The sequence below is a fragment of the Mus caroli genome, chromosome X (assembly GCF_900094665.2).
Source record: "Mus caroli chromosome X, CAROLI_EIJ_v1.1, whole genome shotgun sequence".
Lineage (NCBI taxonomy): Eukaryota > Metazoa > Chordata > Mammalia > Rodentia > Muridae > Mus > Mus caroli.
The window spans coordinates 128,325,175-128,343,131 of NC_034589.1; the positions used below are offsets into that span (position 1 = coordinate 128,325,175).

General features: G+C 37.9%; 1 protein-coding gene across 3 annotated transcripts in view; it reads left to right on the plus strand.

Moving 5' to 3' along the window:
* Window positions 1–2,999: 2,999 nt before the first annotated feature.
* Tbc1d8b (TBC1 domain family member 8B) overlaps window positions 3,000–17,957 on the plus strand; it is a 69,632-nt gene continuing 54,674 nt past the window's right edge. For 2 of the 3 annotated variants that reach the window (XM_021152905.2, XM_029473353.1), the window contains exon 1: window positions 3,025–3,335. In XM_021152905.2, the coding sequence (XP_021008564.1) occupies window positions 3,206–3,335 (130 nt within the window). In that variant the 5' untranslated portion in view covers window positions 3,025–3,205. Of the gene's footprint in view, window positions 3,336–17,957 lie in introns of all 3 variants that reach the window. The other variant, XM_021152904.1, reaches the window with a different exon arrangement.

Consider the following 17,957-nt stretch of genomic DNA (forward strand, 5'->3'; position numbering starts at 1 on the left):
AGCAGCAGCAGTGGAGTAGAGTCAACCAGAGCTTTGAGTGCTACAGAGGACAGAGTTGGAGAAGTGACCCAAGCCGTTTCAAGAAACCCAGAAGATTGTGTGTGGATCCCGGGCACTGGAACAAGAACCTGTAAAGTCGAAGTTGCCTTGGAGACCCCAAGATGTTAGAGATGTCAGAGCCATGGAATACCTGCTGAGGAAAGATGCTGACAGGGAATGGAAACAGCCCAGGAGAAAGAAGTTTGTTGCAGTCAACAGCAATGAAAGGAGTTGGAGATCTGAAGAGTGTTTTGACATCAGATATGGAGATGCAGGATTTGGAATTTGCCCAGCTGGCGTTTGGTCTTGCATTTGTCCAATATTTCCCCACTGTGACATTTTGGAATGGTAATGTATATCCTGTGATGTTGGAGGTATGTGATCTGCTTCTTTATTATTATTTTGATTTTATAGGGGATTACAGTGAAGTAGTTGGATAAACATCAGAAGAGACTTTGAGCTTTAGACTTTTAACATTGTTGAGACTGTTAAAGACTATGGGGGACATTTGAAGTTGACTAAATGTATTTTGCATTATGCTATGGCTACGTATGCCCCCAGAGACTCATAGGTTTGTACAAGCCTATGGGGGCCAGGGAGTAGAATGTAGTAATTTGAGTATGTGTGACCCAGGGAATGGCACTATTAGAAGGTGTGACCTTGGAGTAGATGTAGCTTTTTTGGAAGAAGTGTGTCACAGTGGGGGTGGTCTTTGAGACCCTTCTCCTAGCTGCCTAGAAGCCAATCTTATCCTGTTTGACTTTGGAACAAGGTGTAGAACTCTCAGCTCCTTCAGCACCATGACTGCCTAGATGCTACCCTGCTTCCCACTATGATGATAATAGACTGAACTTCTGAACCTGTAAGCCAGCCCTAATTAAATGTTGTCCTTTATAAGAGTTGCCTTGGCAGCATAGACACATAGGTCCAAGGCCCCTGGCAAATATATATTAGGGGACTGACTGGTCTGGTCTCAGTGGGAGAAGATATACTCAATCCTTGAGAGACTTGAGGCCCCAGGGAAGGGGGATGCCTGGTGGTGGGGAGCACACTCTAGGAGGCAAGGGGGGAGGAATGGGATGAGAAATTGTGGGAGGGGAAACAGGAGGGAAGGCAATAGCTGGAATGTAAATAAATAAAATAATTAAAAAAAAGAGTTGCCTTGGTCATGGTATCCTTTCACAGCAATGAAAATCCTAACTAAGACACTTATTAATGAGCATAGCATGCTATACATTAAGTTCCAGGACAATATCAGCAGCGATATTCAAGATTGTTTGTAGTTCCTAAGTATTTTACAGGAATATTCATAATTGAACAATGAAAAGAATGCCATGATATTTTAAATGTGGTTTTAGAGAAACAATTATTTGCAAAGACTTGAAGTACATTATGATCAAGACAAATTTTAGCGCAATAGACATAATTCGATTTGAAAACTGTTTTCTCTATACAATCAGTGAAGTGTTTGTTTATAAATGCAAAAGTGTTCTAAATTCCCAGCTCCAGCTCCGAGCTGGAAGTGGGCCGGAACTTAAGACAGAGCATCTGGGTAGCCCTGGCTGGGTTCAGTGTACAGAGAAGGAACCATCCAATTCTGATGTTCTTTGCCATAATTAGAACCATAAGCATACTGATGGACAATGGCGGCTGAAACTGTACAAATGAAGGAAGACAAAGGCTATCCACATTTGCTGCATTTATTGACCTTTTACTGTGAAGAAATGGAGAAATGATGTGCCTTAATACACCTTCAAAGGATGACTTTGCGCTAGAAAACACTCTGCCTTGGGATTTTGCTTTGTTGGTGGTGGTGATGGTTGTGTTTTTCTTCCACAAAAATAAATACTTGCTTGTGACATATGCCTGCTTCGCCAGAAACCGCCCAAGTCTTGGAAGATTTAACCTGGAGACACTCCTTGGGGCAGAGTTCACTGGCTCCAGGACTCCTAGTCTGAGTGTCCCAGTCCACTGTCTTAGCCACATGGCCCTATATCTTTATTTTGAATACCTTGCCAACTTCTCAGGACCTTTTATCTGCATTCTTTCTATAAGACAGTTTTCACTCTCATTCTATTCTTTCCCTGTCGGGATTGAGTTATCCTAACAACAACAATAACAACAACCAGCCCTCAAATACTTCCTCCCAGCAGAACTCTTTCATTTTAGTGTGTAGGCTGTTGTGCAGCATTATCAAGGTATCAAGTAAGAAGGCTGCCCTGCCCTGCAAGGAATTTCGGGTGTTTGTTTGTTTTTTAATCTTAAGAAAAAAGAAATACCTAAAAAGTTGGAGTAGAGATTTTTCAGCCAGTAGTCAAATAAACAGAGGCAGCATGGGGGAAGGGATAGTCGCAAGTGTGTGTGAAGAAGTGTTTTCTGAGATTTACATTCTTCTGTTATGAATGGACAGAGTTTAATTTAGGCAAGGCTTTTGAATAACGAGTCTATTCACCCACTGTGAGAGCGTGGGTAAGTAACTTCGCTTGCTAGCGCTTTCCATTTATTAGCGAGCAAAGCAGACGATCCACTTTGAAAGATTTCCCCGAGGATCACCTGAGAAATCACCTACTACCTAGTAGGCGCAAAGTAAATGGAAGTTGCTGCAGGCTACTGTTTCCTGGATGGGCCATTACTCAAAAATGCCGGAAACTTTGTTTTCAACAAACTATAAAAGAACTAGGAGCATTTTTGTCATACACGGGGTTAGCTTATTTGAAGCAAAAAGACAAACGAAAACCCTTTTTAACTTTACACAGGCTAAACTCACTTAACTGGTGGCAGGAGCGCCTCAAAAGCGCCCCCAACCCACCCAACTAGTAACCCAGTGCATTGTGGGAAATGTAGTCTAGCGCTACATTAGACCGGGTACGGGAAAAATGGATAGAAAACTACAACTCCCAAGAGGAGGTGAAGCGGGACTATTTCCCAGTCTGGCAGTAGCTCCGTGGGAGGGAGTTGGCACTCTCTCTGCCTACGTGGGAGAGAAGACACGGTTGGGGGAAGTGTGGAAAACCTCCGGAGGCGCCGCCACCAACGGAAGACTTGGTGGGAGGAGAAGTAGAGGGGTAGAGGGGTAAAGTAGAGGGGTAAAGACAGGCTGGGAGGGTGGAGGTGAGGAGGACAAATAGGTCGCCGCCGCTCCCGAGGCGGCACAAAGTTCTTCAAGATGTGGCTGAAGCCCGAGGAAGTGCTGTTGAAAAATGCGCTGAAGCTTTGGCTGATGGAAAGATCCAACGAGTACTTTGTCCTGCAAAGGCGTCGAGGCTACGGGGAAGAAGGAGGAGGGGGACTTACAGGTAAGCGGTTGTGGCCAGCAACACCTGCGTTAAGGCTGGGTCCACTGTCACTGAATAGGTGGCAAGGCAAACAGTTACTCGTCGCTGCCCACTGCCTCATCTTAAACCCAGGGCGACTGACTGGGGAATTCTGCTCCCGCCACCACCTTTCCTCTGCTACCACCGCGTCCTGACTGTCTTGCACAGGACTCCCAGTTGCTCTTCGGGTCTTACCGCGATAGGAGAAGCTAAGGGGGAATCCAGTACCTGATGGGTCGCTTCCCATGGCAAAAGGGGCTGATGGGCAGTGCAGTGCGCTAGCTAGACTAGTCCCGTTAAGACCGGCGAGGTGAGCAGGTTCGCGGGTGTGGACCTAACTTTTTTTCCAAAATCTATACAAATAATCACCACCCTAGGGAGTGAGTGCGAGTGTGTGAGGGACATTGCTAGGACATGGGGATCCTAAGGAGAATGAAGTGCCCCAATCACCTTGAGAGAGAGGCTGCAAGTGAGATTTGGGTCGGGGCGTGGGGCTGCTTGATGCTGGGGAAGTGGAGGAGTAGCCCTCAGAATTACTCACCTCCTCCCAGTTTCGCATCTTTTGCTATATCCAAGTTTTCAACCTTTGGGATCCCCCGTATTCTTCTAAGAGTACGTTTCTCTCCAGTGAGTTTGGCTCTGCCCCTTCTTTCAAAGATGTGTAAACCAAACCAATTAAACAAGAAGGAGACTCAACTCTTCTAAGCCAGTCTCCCACAGTTGTTAATCTTAAAAATTCAAAACTGGCCCATGTCTGAAGGTTACAAAGAAGGTTGTTTTTAGATCCTTAGTCTTCGATAGGGGCTTTTTACAAATTTGGACCTTGGAGAGACAAGAGCTGTTTTTCATGGTAATTCCTAGTTTGGTATTACGGTTTTGAAGTGTGGAGCAGGCTTAATTTGGGGAGGGTGATGTAGAGGGAAGAAGCAAAACTCTGACCACCTGAATTTTGATCACATCCTTACCTCTTACCTGTTGGATGACATTGATCAAATTCTTTCATATATGCAATCTTAAGGCACCACTTTGTGCTAGAATTATAATTTTGGTCACCGCCTTTAAAGTGCTGGGTTGAGAGAGGAGGGTGGAAGTAGACTAGGAAGATTAACTAGTTTACTAGAAAAAAATAGAATCAGAACCAAAGGACTACTGAAGGCTTGAAGGAAGAAGTTTCGTGGCTTATGTGACATTGATCTTCTTTGGCTAAAAAGAATGGTGCTTACTCTATGGAGATAAGTGTGTAAACTGGAAGATAATGTTCATAAAGGTATGTTTATGTTAAGGCAAGCCCCCTCTAATGTGGATAGAATTCATATGTCCTATGATATATATGACTTTACAACTAACAATCAACTTATCTGACTTATCCAATTTCTAAAAAGGGCCTTCAGGCAGTATGGGAACAAACATTGCCCCTATAATAAAAGTAGCATTTTACATTTTTTCCTGAACTTTAAAAATTACAAGTTGTTTTAGAGAAAAGTTTTCATTTAAATAGAAATTTCTTTTTAAAATTAATTAGTTTCTTTATTTACATCCCAAATGTTGCCCTCCTCCTGGTCCCCCCTCCCAAAGTTCTTCAACCTATTCCCCCTTCACATCTGTGAGAGTCCCTTCCCCCTTTCTCTGGGATATCAAACAGGTCAATTAAAATGGATTTTCTCTTTACCCCACTCACCTCTTTTGTTAGTTCCCTATTGCTAGAACACAAGGAACTTCGTCTGAAGAAATAAATGAAAATTTCTATCACTTGCATATGTGTGCTGTGATGAGTAACTTATAGTCAATTTGTATCTGCATGACTGTTTTCCTTGTGACAATGATAAGATGCCTGAAATCACCACCAAAGTCATATAAATTTAACAAAATAACTCAAAAAGGAGCAAAGAGATATTTTAAATGTTTTTTTGTTGTTGTTGTTGTTGTTGTTGTTGTTGTTCCGTTTGGTTCAGAGCAAAAGTGTATGCTGATTTTCATGGCTGCCTAACTACTGCCTTCTTAGTTAAACTTGTGGAGCAAAGAGCTGTGCTGTCCTCATTTCCATGAGCTTTCATCAGAGCATCAGTATAGGCCAGCATAAACCTGCCTTTGTCCATTTTATGTATTTGATATGTTGTTGTGTTACGTACTATCCCTTTATAAGATTAGTTTATGTTTAGTATAATGGAGAAATGACAGCGACCTTTGAGAAATGTTAATAATTGTACTTTAAGATTTGTTTTCTTTGATATGTGATGATTGGGAGCAATACCCCCCCGTAATATTATATCTTGAGTATAGATTTGATGAAATTTAGTTGATTCCATTTGAGGGGGGGGTCTAATTATATAGCTCAGGCCAGCTTCAAACTGACAGTTTTCCTTCCTCAACCTCCCAAATGCTGGTATGATAGGTATTTGCTACCACACTAAGCTTGGTGAACTAATTTTTCTTTCATAATGATGATTCTCTCCAAAGAATCTTCACAGTAGAGTCCCAAGGTCCCTTTTCTAGAATTATAAGATACTTTTTAGTGGGCATCTGGTTAGATTACTGATCATTTATCAAACTTTATCTTTCTTAGTTATCCTAGGTTACAGCAGAATGGAACTTTTGTAAAAAAATTTTGTTATACCCAAAGTTGTTACTGTTGCTTTGGTTTCTTGTTTATTTAGAGACTATTTTACTCTGGGTTTTTCTAGCTGCCTCACATTCTTCCCTTGCCTTTTCATGGTTGAGAAAGGTAAAGACTGCACGATTGCAGCTAAATTTAGCCCCTTGTTTTATGTAATTAAAATAATTTATGCATACTTGGCTTATTAAGCACAAATCAGCAATTTTCTCTGCTTGGCAGATGAGAGCCACTACGTAGACTACCTCCTGTTAAGTACTCTCCTGACTGTGGCTTAGGGAGACCTGCCAATCAGGAAGGCTTGGGTGTTTGTTGAAAGAATTTTACTCTTGAAGTTTTCATACCTGAATAATGGTAAGCAGGTTCTTAGACACTGGATTTATAATTACCATCAGCAGACCTTTTTTTTTTTTTTAATTTCATGTAGAACACAGGTTGAAAATAAACATTAAAACAAAAGAGTGTAAATAGTTCTCTTTCCTTGTTTCCTCTTTTACTTTGGTACTATTCCTTTGAAATTAAGGCATCTGTGTAATTAGAGCATGGTTACATTTGAAAAAAGCCCTTTATTTTAAAATATTTGATGTAATCTTTCATTTTATATTTATATATACTTTATGAATCACTCTAAATGATTTTCTCTAACCACACATGTAATAAAGGGAATGTATAACCCTTTATTGTCCATGTCACAGAAACCCAAAGCTTTTCTTTTGCTTAAGCTCCCAACTCAAAAGTCTAACTCTGGAAATGTTCCTATTACATATGGGTTAGCAAAATGTTATTGGATTCCATGCTCACAAATCCCAAAGGGTAAACATACCATTTTATGATAGGTCTGGAAAGTCCTACTCCCCATACACATGCAACTCACACTCAGAATAAAGTATCATATTGGCTTATTAAAAAGAAAATCCCAGCAGGTTGGTGGTGATGCACACCTTTAATCCCAACACTAAGGAGGCAGAGGCAGGCGAATCTCTGAGTTTGAGGCCAGCCTGGTCTACAGAGTGAGTTCCAGGACAACCAGGGTTCACAGAAAGAACTTGTCTCAAAAGAAAGAGAGAGAGAGAGAGAGAGAGAGAGAGAGAGAGAGAGAGAGAGAGAGAGAAAGGAAGAAAGAAAGAAAGACAGAGAGAGAGAAAGGAAAGGAAAAGAAAAGAAAAGAAAAGAAAAGAAAAGAAAAGAAAAGAAAAGAAAAGAAAAAGGAAAACCCCACATGGTAAACAGTAGGAAGGACAAATCATATTTTGTGTTCCTTCCCCAATCCTTTAAGCATCTAATCCCTGTAAAATCAAGTAAAAAGTATCCTTAAAGATCTCTTGAGAGTTGGGGAAATGGTTCAATGGATAATAGCAGTGACTATTTTTCTGGAGGAGCACATTCAATTCTCAGTACCCACATGGCAGCTCATAGCTGTCTATGATTTCAGTTATAGGACACCTTCTGGCTTCTGTAGGCAGCAGACATGCACATGGTGCACAGACATACATGCAGGCAAAACACTCATACAATAGAAATAAATAAAATTTTAAAAATCCTTGGAATAAGAAAAAAGCAGCCTTGTAGGTTTCAAGAATTAAAATGATCAGTGTTATCAGTTTTCTTGCTTTTAAAATTAAGCTAAAGGGTACATATGTTTCTCTTTAACACTATAAATCTGTATGTCTCCCCCAAACCCTTTACATATAATCTGTATAATTATGACTTTAATTTAACTCTTAAGGACTGCAGGTTCATGGCCCTAAGGTGCATAGGAGCAAATATATTCTACTCTTTGCTGCAAAGGAAGAGACCCTAGGAGCAGATAGGGGAAGGAAAATGGTGAGAGACATAAGCAACAAGTACCTAAAACAGTAAAAGGCTTATAGGTAGGCAGTCAATAATCCTTCCTTTTATCAAGAAAACAAAACGATTAAACTGACCATCTTCATTTCTCAAAACTTCAACCTGTCCTTTCCTATTTAAAGATATGTTATATACCTTTGGAATATATATACATATAAATATCACATGCATACAAACACACACACACACATACACACACAGATACATACACATACACACACCTTCAGAAGAATTAAGATGTTCCAGGCAGGCAGGCAGGCAGGCCCCAACTCTGGATGCTATCGTATGGAACTTTTGCTTCAATAATCCAATTTTAAGCCAGCATTCATAGTGTATAGATGCACCATCCAGTGATACACTTCCTTCATTAACCCTGCTTCTTTTAGCTTTTTACCTTTTTGTTGTTGTTGTTCTTTAATATGTATTTGGTCCCTTTAGAGTTGAAATTCTTTTTAATAAATAAAATCTTAGCTTACTCATCTGTGAGGTGAAGATAACATTGTCTTCTCTATCTCAGGTCACTGTAGTGTAGGTCAAATGGGTTTTGAAATCAATTCTCAGTACCGACGTGGCAGTACCCAAATGTGACACCTTTCATATTAAATGCTATTTTAAGGCCCTAAAGACCAAAGCAATCAGTCTTCGTCCTCTCCCTCTCTTCCTCGCTCCCTAGTTTCCCCATATTCCCTAACCATTTTCCCTAATAATTATTTTCCATGTTGTATATAGAAATTGATTTGAAGGAATAATATTGAATATGTCCAACATAATGATACCACTGCAAGAGCACAATACTGATAATCACTAGGGAATATTATAATGCTGACTATACATCTGGTATTTATAATCAGGATAATTTAAGAGAATTAGAATAATTTATCATGACCAAGTTTCCTTTGATCTAGGACTGCTCTAATCCCAGAAGTCCCCTAATAGTACTTCTACAGATTTAAGTACCACTTGTACTGGAGAATGTTATTGAAAAAAAAAATACAATTTTGGTTTTCCTACTAGTATTTTTAAAGCAAAATTCTTGAAGAAGGAATACCAGTTCAGCTTATGAAATCTCTCGCTGCGTGTGGACAGTTCGGGAAGGAATATGGGTATAAAGTAAGCTGAAAATAATAAAAAGCATAGTTGCCATATTGCTGTGATGGTGGTTACATGGGCTTTGTGTTGCCTTTATGTTATGAATTTTGTCCTGTTTGCCTTTTTTTGCCACTGCTATGTAAGTACAAAGGATAATACAAAATCTTAAACGTGATTGCACACATATTTGCAGAACAAGTATTTACTAAATGCCTTCTAACAATCAAGGATTGGTTTGCTTGGTTTTAATTGTATGTGTATGTATATTTTGACTGCACGTATGCATGTATGAGTATGTGGTGCCTTTGGAGGCCAGAAGAAGGCATTGGGTCCCATGGAACTAGAGTTACAGATAGTTGTGAGCCTTCTTGTGGGTGCTGCAAATCATACCCAAGTCTTCAGGAAGAGCAGCCAGTTCTCTTAACCACTGAGCCATCTCTTCAGGCCCCAAGAACTGTTTTTAATTGCTGAAGATAGAGCAGTAACTAAAACAATTTTTTTCATGGGGTCTCATTCTAGATGAGAGAGATAAACAGTCAAATCCTGTGTGGTATGAGTGGAGGTGATAACCAATATGAAGAATAAAGTAAGATGTTCTGATACACAAGGAAGGGCTTCATATTTTAGAAAAATTGATCCATGAGCAGAGACTGGAGGGATTTAGAACATGTGAGCCAATTGTATCTGGTAACAGAATAAACTGTAATAATTCTTGGAATGATTTTACTGTAATCAGATACAGTGAAATGTATTGTTACTGATTTTGGTTAATAGAATAGGCATGGTTCCTACGAAGTTTGCAGTCTTCTAGAGCATTTGACAAACAAGTAAACAAGTATTTTATTACTGGGATAGTAGCTCGGTTTTGTTGACTTATTTAATCTATAAATAAATAGATATTAAAAACCTCCAGTCCAGTTTTCTATACCTAGCTCTGATATATTTTATGATTAGCAGAGGTGCTATAAAAACGAAAACAAGTCAGGTGTGGTGGCACACGTCTTTAATCCCAGCACTCGGGAAGCAGAGGCAGGTGGATTTCTGAGTTCAAGGCCAGCCTGGTCTACAAAGTGAGTTTCAGGACAGCCAGGGCTATACAGAGAAACCCTGTCTCGAACCCCTCCCCCTAAAAAATAAATAAAATTAAATAAATAAATAAAGTTTTTCTAAAATCAGAAATAAACAACAATAGCTGGGATACTTGTGGCAGAATTCCAGTGTGGCATCTGTGAAGCTTTTTGCCAAAATCCAATTTAGATCATTTTTAATTAAATCATTTTTCTATAAGCACTATCGGTATCTGAGAGGCTGTTTGCTAGGGAGAAGTCAAAAGGTATTCTAACTGAGGAATGATATTATAAAGCAAAACATAGCAGTTGTTGGGACAGAGTAGATATTCCAGATGCATTTATTTGGAATTAGAAACGTGGGACTCAAGATACGATGTTGTTAATAACTATATAAAGGTTGTTGGGAAAGAACATCTTCATCTATACCAGGGGGAAATTTGAAACAGTGAGTTAAAAAGACCTAAAAATTAACATTTAATTGGTCTTTGATGATATTTCAATGAAAAGTATAGGGGCTTGTTTTTCTCTTCCTTAGATAGAGTAAAGGAATAAGGTTTTAAAGCAATGGATAATCATAATTGCTGGGTTTTATTATCTTTGTTTTCTTCTTATTTTAAATGAACCAAAATGTTTTTTTAAAAATGTTCAAGGATGAAAAAATAGAACCTAAAGAAGAATTATTTTTTATTAACTGTTTTCCAAAGCTCCTAGTGTAAAATTGGCAGCTTTCAAAATGCCATGTGGCCATTGGGTTATTCTAAAATAAGCACTCAGAGTTCTGTTTGAAGGGTTTAGATCTGGTAGCAAAATAATAGAATTAGGAAAATTTATAACCTCCGTTGAAAACACTTTTCTCTTACTTGAATATGTTTCTTACTAAGTGCATTGGCAGTTTACTAATTAGTTTTCTCATTAACTTTTAATGAGACTGACATTATAAAAAATTCAGTAAAGGTGTACTGGCTAGACTTTGTAAGCATGACAACTTATGATTAAAGAATCAGCTGTAAGGTTACAACAGTCATTACTATGGACCAAATATGTAATCAGACATTTTATAGAGACTAGAAATGAATCCTATTGGTAATTGGAAAGTTCGTTTACACTATTCTTCTGCAGCTAGAACAGTGTTGTATTACACAGTGCCCTCAATCTACTTTATAAACAGAACTACTTCCCCCCAAAAAGTAGACATTATTTTGTGTACTAAACTAGCATATTGGTAGTGAAGACTCCATAGTTTGCTTTACTGTTGCTGTAATAGAATACTCTGATCAAAACCAACTTGGCGGTAGGAAAAGGTTTCTTTTATCTTATATGTTACAACCCATTATCTGGGGAGGCCAAAACAGGAACCTAAGACAGGAGCTTGAAGCAGGAACTAGGAAGAAAAACTGATTACTGGCTTGCTTCCAGACTCTTTCTTAGACAACCATGGACCATCTGCCTAGGGATAGTATCACTCACAGTGGGCTGCGTACTTGTACATCAAATAGCAATCAAAAAATGCCCCCACAGATGTTCCTACAGGCTGTTTTGATGGAGGCAGTTCCTCAATTGATATTCCTCCATCCTAGATATGTTAAGTTGATGGCCGACATTAGCCATCAAAACCATGATCTTCAACCTGTAGCTGTTCTAATGGCCTTTCCTTTAACATTCAACTCTTTATAATTTCTTGCTTATCAAAATCATTGTTCCAGTACAGGGAAAAAAAGGCATTCATTGTCAAAAAATTGGAAGGGGCAATCATTGATCTGTGTACTTTTTATTAGATTTTATTTGTTTACCCTGATGCTGTGTATGTCTGTATGGGGAACAAGGGGACAAGTAGAAGTCAGTTCTCTTCTTCACCATATGGGTCTTAGGGATCAAACTCAGATAGGCAGATTTGGCAGCACGTACACTAACCTACTGTCTGTGTTCTTAACACTGGCTGCCTGTTACATTTGACTAAGGAACTTTTAAAAGCTACTAAATGATATTGCTGTATTTATGGAGAAATTGATGTCTTGGATTTAATTTAAAATATTTCTGGAAAGAAGACAAAATAAAAATGTTGATTATTATGGAAACTAGATTGTAGATACATAGACATTCTGCTATATTGTAAGTAAAGAAAACTAGAACAACAATATCTTAGGATGGATCAATTAAGTCATAATCCTTGGACTTCAGTAGTTTCAAAACTTAAGTTTTAAAACTCTTCTGACTGACTCAAATTTGTTGTTTGAGTTGAGAATCATTACCATGGAATATAAAAGGGAAAAAAATCAAGAATCAGAAAGATCTGGATGGTTTGGAGTGCTCGGGTAAAAGCAGTGATATACAACCAATCAAAACTGCAGAGTGCGGAACCCAGTTAGAGATCATTACAGAAGAGGGGGTGAAAAGAATGTAAGAGCCAAAGGAACAGGGAGTTTGTGTCTTCTAGAAATGTCAGAAGCTACACCTATGAGGTCTCACCAACAGCACTACCCACGCATCAGCTGAACAAGGTCGAGAGTAGACATGCCAAAGTAGATGGATCTTTGTGGTCATTACAAAGTCTTAACTCTACACAAAGAATGATGGGCAATTAAAGATGACTGAGAGTGGGAGCAACAGTCTTTCCTAGGGAGAAGCATACCAATTGGTTATAGAATACAAAATGGTAGCCCTGAAAACATAATGCAAATGACGTTATACAGAATGTATTTAGTAACACACACAAAGGTAACAACAGTTAAAGACAAAGAGGCCATAAATTTGAAAGAGAGCAAGGGGATATATGTGGGAGGTGTTAGAAGGAAAAAAGGGAAGGGGATGATGTAATTACATTATAATCTCAAAACTTACAAGTTATCAAGAAGAAAATAAAGATTTCATTTTTGAACAAAAGCTGATGACATAAAATTAATATGGGTAAATATAAACATATATTTTGGTTTTTGTTTTTAATTTAGATAGTCTCACTATGTAGCTCTGGCTATCCTGGAACTCACTATGTAACCCTTGGTCTCCCAGAGATCCACATGCTGCTGCCTTCTGAATGTCAGGATTAAAGGCGTGCACCACTATGCCTGGCTCACGTATATATTTTTAAAAACAATCTCTACTATAGCAAGTAATACTAAGGTCAGTGCTTACATTTATAAAAAAAAGGTCAATGTATTTTTATCACAAGCATAACTTAATAGTGATCTGGTATCCAAACATCTAGTTATCTTAGGCTACATTAAGAACCATGGGGTTTAACTGCAGATGTTGCTTAGTGTTAGAGTTCTTGGCTACCATAAACAAGGCCCTGGATACTGAAAAAAATAATTTAAAAAGAATTATGGAGTCCATAATATAATGGTTCAGACCTTATTTGGTATTGAAGTAGTTTATTTTTGACCTATTTTGGAGCTGGGTCTCAAGTAACCCAACTTAGTCTTCAACTTGCTGTGTAGCAGAGGGTGACTTTGAACCCATGACTTTCCTGGCTCCATAGTGTTGTGATTATAGAAAGGAGCTACTATATCTGTTTTAGTAGTCTAGTTTGAGTGACACTTTTAACCATTATATCCAGGATAGGCTATGTAGTAGGTAGAACTAACTGCAAAATGAAAACAAAATGACCCATGAAATCATAAGGATTTTAGGGTATTGACAACAGCATTAACCAAGCAGAGTCATTCTGCACAGAGTTCTGTTTACAGATCATAAACCCAAATGATGGGCCCTGACTATAACCTTTGGGAATACAATATCTTCTTTAGTTTAGAAATAGGAAGCCTTAAAGAAGTAAGGGCAAGGGATACTGTGAGGAGGTAAATATGCTAGAGGCTAGATTATATGACTAGTCAGGATGTTTTTCATCTCCAAAGTCTGCGATTCTTTATCTAGCCAAAAGGATTGGCTTGTGATAGTAATTATTATTCATAAAAAGCTGCCTTTAAAAATATCACGTAACTTGGCATTTTTTGTAATCTTACTCTATTAAATAAAAACATTTCACATTAATTAATGTACTTATTATTTCCTTAAGAAGGTGGGTGTGACTTATTTTTCCAGGATGCTGCCAAACTCCATGGGCATTCTAGAACATTGAGTGATGTCATAGTTATAGCCACTCAAAGGATAATTCGAGTATCTGTATTTTCAAATTTCTTATTCTACCATGCAGCTGATAGTGTCTAGTGTCTTTTGAATTTATGATAGTTACAAAGGTTTCCCATGAGCAGGCTAATTTACGAGCCTCAATGTTCAGGCAGTCAGATGATGAACCTCTGTAATATGGAAAAGCAGCCCATTGCTGCTTTCTTATTTTCTTGTACTTTTAGAACTCACACATTGGCACACATTAATCCCTGCATGACTTGGAGGGACTTGATGATTCCACCTTAATGAGCTGGAAGAGTTCCCCCAAGTGACTAGAAATGTATTCAAGTGCTAGCTTCCCAATTGCTTGTTGCATAGTTTTATATTAACTAACTACTTCATGCACTTATAAAATCTTAGCAATTTCCTTTTATATTATGTAAGACATAATGTTGTCAATCCTTCTGTTGCCCCCAAATAGTAATAAAGCTTTCTTGTCAGTGATTTTGACCACGTTGTCCCTAGTGTCACAGCATATCAGAGGACTGTTGTGTCATCTAGAAATCATTTTGTGTTCTCTTCCTGTGCTCTCTGCACCTTGGACAACATTGCCCGTGTTCTTTCTGTCAGACTTTACCTATTTATCTTTTCACCAGTTCTTCTAATAATTATCTTTTAGAATGTGTGCAAAAAAGAGAAATAACAGTTGAGCTAGTTTTATTAAAAATCTCATAAATAAATAAGTAGCTTTCCTTGCAATTATACATTTTTCTTTTCCCCAAACCTTGTTTAAAATTAAACTCTTGGAAGATGAGTGTCAAGTAAACTAGCAGCCAGACTGCCCTGTTGAAAAGAAATACTTTTTTTTCCCCTTTGAGATAGGACATATAGCTCAGGCCAACCTCCAACTTGGTGTGTAACCAAAGCTGGCTTTGAATGCCTGATCTTCCTAAGTGGTGAGATTCCAATATAATTTCAGAAGTTTTAATTTCTTGGGTTTTTTGTTTTGTTCTTTTGGTTTTTTGAGACTCACTCCTCTGTAGACCAGGCTGGCCTCGAACCCAGAAATCCGCCTGCCTCTGCTTCCCAAGTGCTGGGATTAAAGGCATGCGCCACCATCACCTTAAAGTAGACAGTTTCTTAAACTAGACAACTTCGTCACTTTGTTGTATGTATTTACACACACAAACACACACACACACACACACACACACACACACACACACACTGATTTTCAGTCTGTCTCTTTTGATTGTCTTTTCCTAGTTACTCTTTTGTCTTTTGAATATGTTCACTGTCCTACCTTCAAATTGAGACCATTCTTCCTTTCTTCATTTCTTGGGTAATTTCACTTACATTACTCTGAGAAGACTATCTGCATATGTTCAGCTCTGCTTTCTTTCATCCTTGACTAAATGTCCACGTTTTTACAGCTACTACTTTGATGCTGGGTTATCTTTCTTTGTATACCGAACTCCTCTGTTTCTTTCCTCAATAGTTGAAGCATAATCATTCCCCCTGCCTCATTCCAATTGTCTCCTATCCAGTACCTCCTCTTAAGTAATACTGGTCTAGATTTTCTGATCCTTGGTTCTTCAATAAAATCTTCAATTCATACCTTCCTTTTGTTTTTCTTTTGCAGCACTGAAGACCAAAATTCAGGGTCTCATGCATACTAGCCATGCATGCCATCAACTATATCCCCAGCCCATGCCCTAACTTTTGACTGTATCCGATTCATTTCTTTATAACCTACGTGCTGCCATTGCAGTACTCTTTTTTTTTTTTTTTTTTTTTTTTGAAGATCTTGCTTCATTTTCTTATGTAAAGGATGAACTTCTTGCCATATGGCTAGGAAAGTGTGCCACTACTCAATTTTAAATAGGCTCAATTTAAGCCCACTACAAGGTGCTATCCTAATTTGTTGCATGTCAGTAGGTGACAATTTGTCCTGTTTTATTATTTTTTAACTTGGTTTATTTGAAGATTTTTTTCCTTTATTTTTGAGACTATAATTGCACCATTTCCCCCTTCCTGTTCCTCTTTCCATACCTTCCCATGTAGCCCTCCTTGCTTTCTTTCCAATGCATGGGCTCTTTTTTCAATAAGTGTCTTTATATATTCCTAGATATAACTTGCTTAGTTTGTATGTTATTTGTATGTATATTTTCAGGGCCTGCAATTTGGCACCAGAGTGTACTGGTGTCATGTATGCTTCCTTTTAAAATGTATGTACAATATATTTGATCATATTTTTTCCTCTTCCAACACCTTCTAGGTCCTCTTCACCTCTCCACCTACCTTTCTCTCTGTCTCTCTCTCTGTCTCTCTCTCTCTCTCTCACACACACACCCCAAATGTCAAAACAAACAAAAGTTTTTAGATTTACTTTATTTGATGTTCATGAACCTTTTTCTTTCATGTCTGTATGTGTACCGTGTGCACACTTATGGATAGTTGTGAACCATGTGGGTGCTGAGTCCTCTGCGAGAACAAGTGCTTTTCATTTTGTTTTGTTTTGTTTCAAGTCAATTCTATTTATTTATTTTATTAGAAATTTTCTTTATTTACATTTCAAATGTTATTCCCTTTCCTAATTTCCCCTCTGAAAATCCCCTATCCCTTCCCCTCCCCCTCCCCCTGATGAACTCTCAATTCTGAACATCTATGCTCCAAATGCAAGGGCATCTACAGTCATTAAAGAAACTTTGCTAAAATTCAAAGAAACAAGTGCTTTTAACCACCCAGCCATCTCTCCAGTCCCTAGAAATTATTGAGGGATTTTTGCACTATCCAAATCCTTGGTCATGTTACTAACTGACATTATACCACATTCCTAACCCTTTTTATCTTACATTTAGTCCATATTCTCACTCCTATTTTTTCTGCTGAGTCAATTTTCCTATCTTTTATTCCCTATTTTCATTCCATTTATGATTTTGATGATTTCCTATCCCATATATGTCAGCATACTTATATTTTCATTCAAAGCTAATTTGAAATCTGAACACATTTATAGTTGGTAAAAATATGAAAAGAACCAAAAGCCTGGTTTGTAGTTGTCTTTAATTTTTTGAAATTATGTATGCTAAGTTAAAAAGAAATGTTCATAGAGCAGAAATATCACTCAGCCAACCAATGCTTTTGAAAATAGAAAAGTAGTTGTATATAGTTGAGCCATTCCAATGCATAGTTAAGGCCATACACTATGCCTCATTATACTTAGAGATAAGATACAAACCTAGAGGTAGGTAACATAGTTATTCTCAGGGACATATATATATACACACACACATATATATATATGTGCACATATATATATATGCACATATATATATGAATGAAACTCTTAGAAACTAATTGTAATAACCAACCTAAGAAGTAAATACCCGTTATGCAGTATAAAATTGAAGTATTTTAAGTACCCAGAGAAGAGGGAAAATATTGCTTGGCATTGCTACTAAAGCTTTTATAGGGAAGTAGGTCTTAAAGAAAATACACAGTTTGGATTAGCTGGACTGGGCTAGAACACTTCTGTTAACATTTCTCAGTAAAACGATAATTGTTCAGCAAAGACCCTAAGGGAAAAATTAGCTGGCTATTTAAGAGAACAGAAAATTTTGTTCCAGGAAGTAGTAGAAAATATAATCAGGTAATTACAATGGAACTAATTGAGCAAGATCCTTGAATTCAAAATTGAGGAATTAGGAATTGTTGAAAAGAAAATCATTTTGACAAAACAATCTCAATAATGACGATTTCCCCCTTATTTACATATTTAAAATGTTCTTATATAATTCAAAATAACTAATATTGAATGTTCTACTGTTTACTGAGCATTGCTCTAAGTCCGTGACTCTCAACCTGTGGGTTGTGACTCCTTACACAGGGGTTGCATATTGGATATCCTGCTTATCAGAT